This window comes from Eimeria mitis, genomic scaffold (assembly GCF_000499745.2).
Source record: "Eimeria mitis Houghton genomic scaffold, Emh_scaff846, whole genome shotgun sequence".
In the NCBI taxonomy this organism is placed as follows: domain Eukaryota; phylum Apicomplexa; class Conoidasida; order Eucoccidiorida; family Eimeriidae; genus Eimeria; species Eimeria mitis.
In genome coordinates, this window is record NW_013576228.1 from 2681 (window position 1) to 3178 (window position 498).

A 498-nucleotide genomic window follows, 5' to 3' on the forward strand; every position below is an offset into this window, starting at 1 on the left:
GCAGCAGCAGCAGCAGCAGCAGCAGCAGCAGCAGCAGCAGCAGGAGCGGCAGCAGGAGAAAGAGCGAGAGCCGTAGCAGAAATGAGTGAGCAGCAGCAGCAGCAGCAGCAGCAGTAGCAGCAGAAGCAAGAGCAGCAGCAGCAGCAGCAGCAGCAGAAGAGGAATATAATTCATAACATATTCAAGTAACAGCAGCAGCAGCAGCAGCAGCAGCAGGAATAGCTGCAACAGCAGCAGTAGCAGCAACACCATCACCACCACAACCGGCAGCAGCAACACCCCCAACAACAGCAGCAGCAACAGCAGCAACACCAATAACAACAGCAGCAGCAGCACCAGCAGCAGCAACACCAATAGCCGCCGCCGCCGCCGCAGCAGCAGCAGCAGCAACACCAATAGCCGCAGCAGCAGCAGCAGCAGCAGCAGCAGCAGCAGCAGCAGCAGCAGCAGCAGGAGCCGTTGGTTACCTGTGCTAGATTGAGTATGTTTCTGCATTCA

The 498-nt window shown here is 57.4% G+C and overlaps 1 protein-coding gene across 1 annotated transcript in view; it reads left to right on the top strand.

The window, feature by feature from the left end:
- Positions 1 to 483: 483 nt before the first annotated feature.
- EMH_0023660 (uncharacterized protein) overlaps positions 484 to 498 on the top strand; it is a gene marked incomplete at both ends in the record, with an annotated part of 615 nt that continues 600 nt past the window's right edge. Inside the window, one exon of the mRNA XM_013502181.1 lies at positions 484 to 496. Within this exon, the coding sequence (XP_013357635.1) occupies positions 484 to 496 (13 nt within the window). The remainder of the gene's footprint in view (positions 497 to 498) is intronic.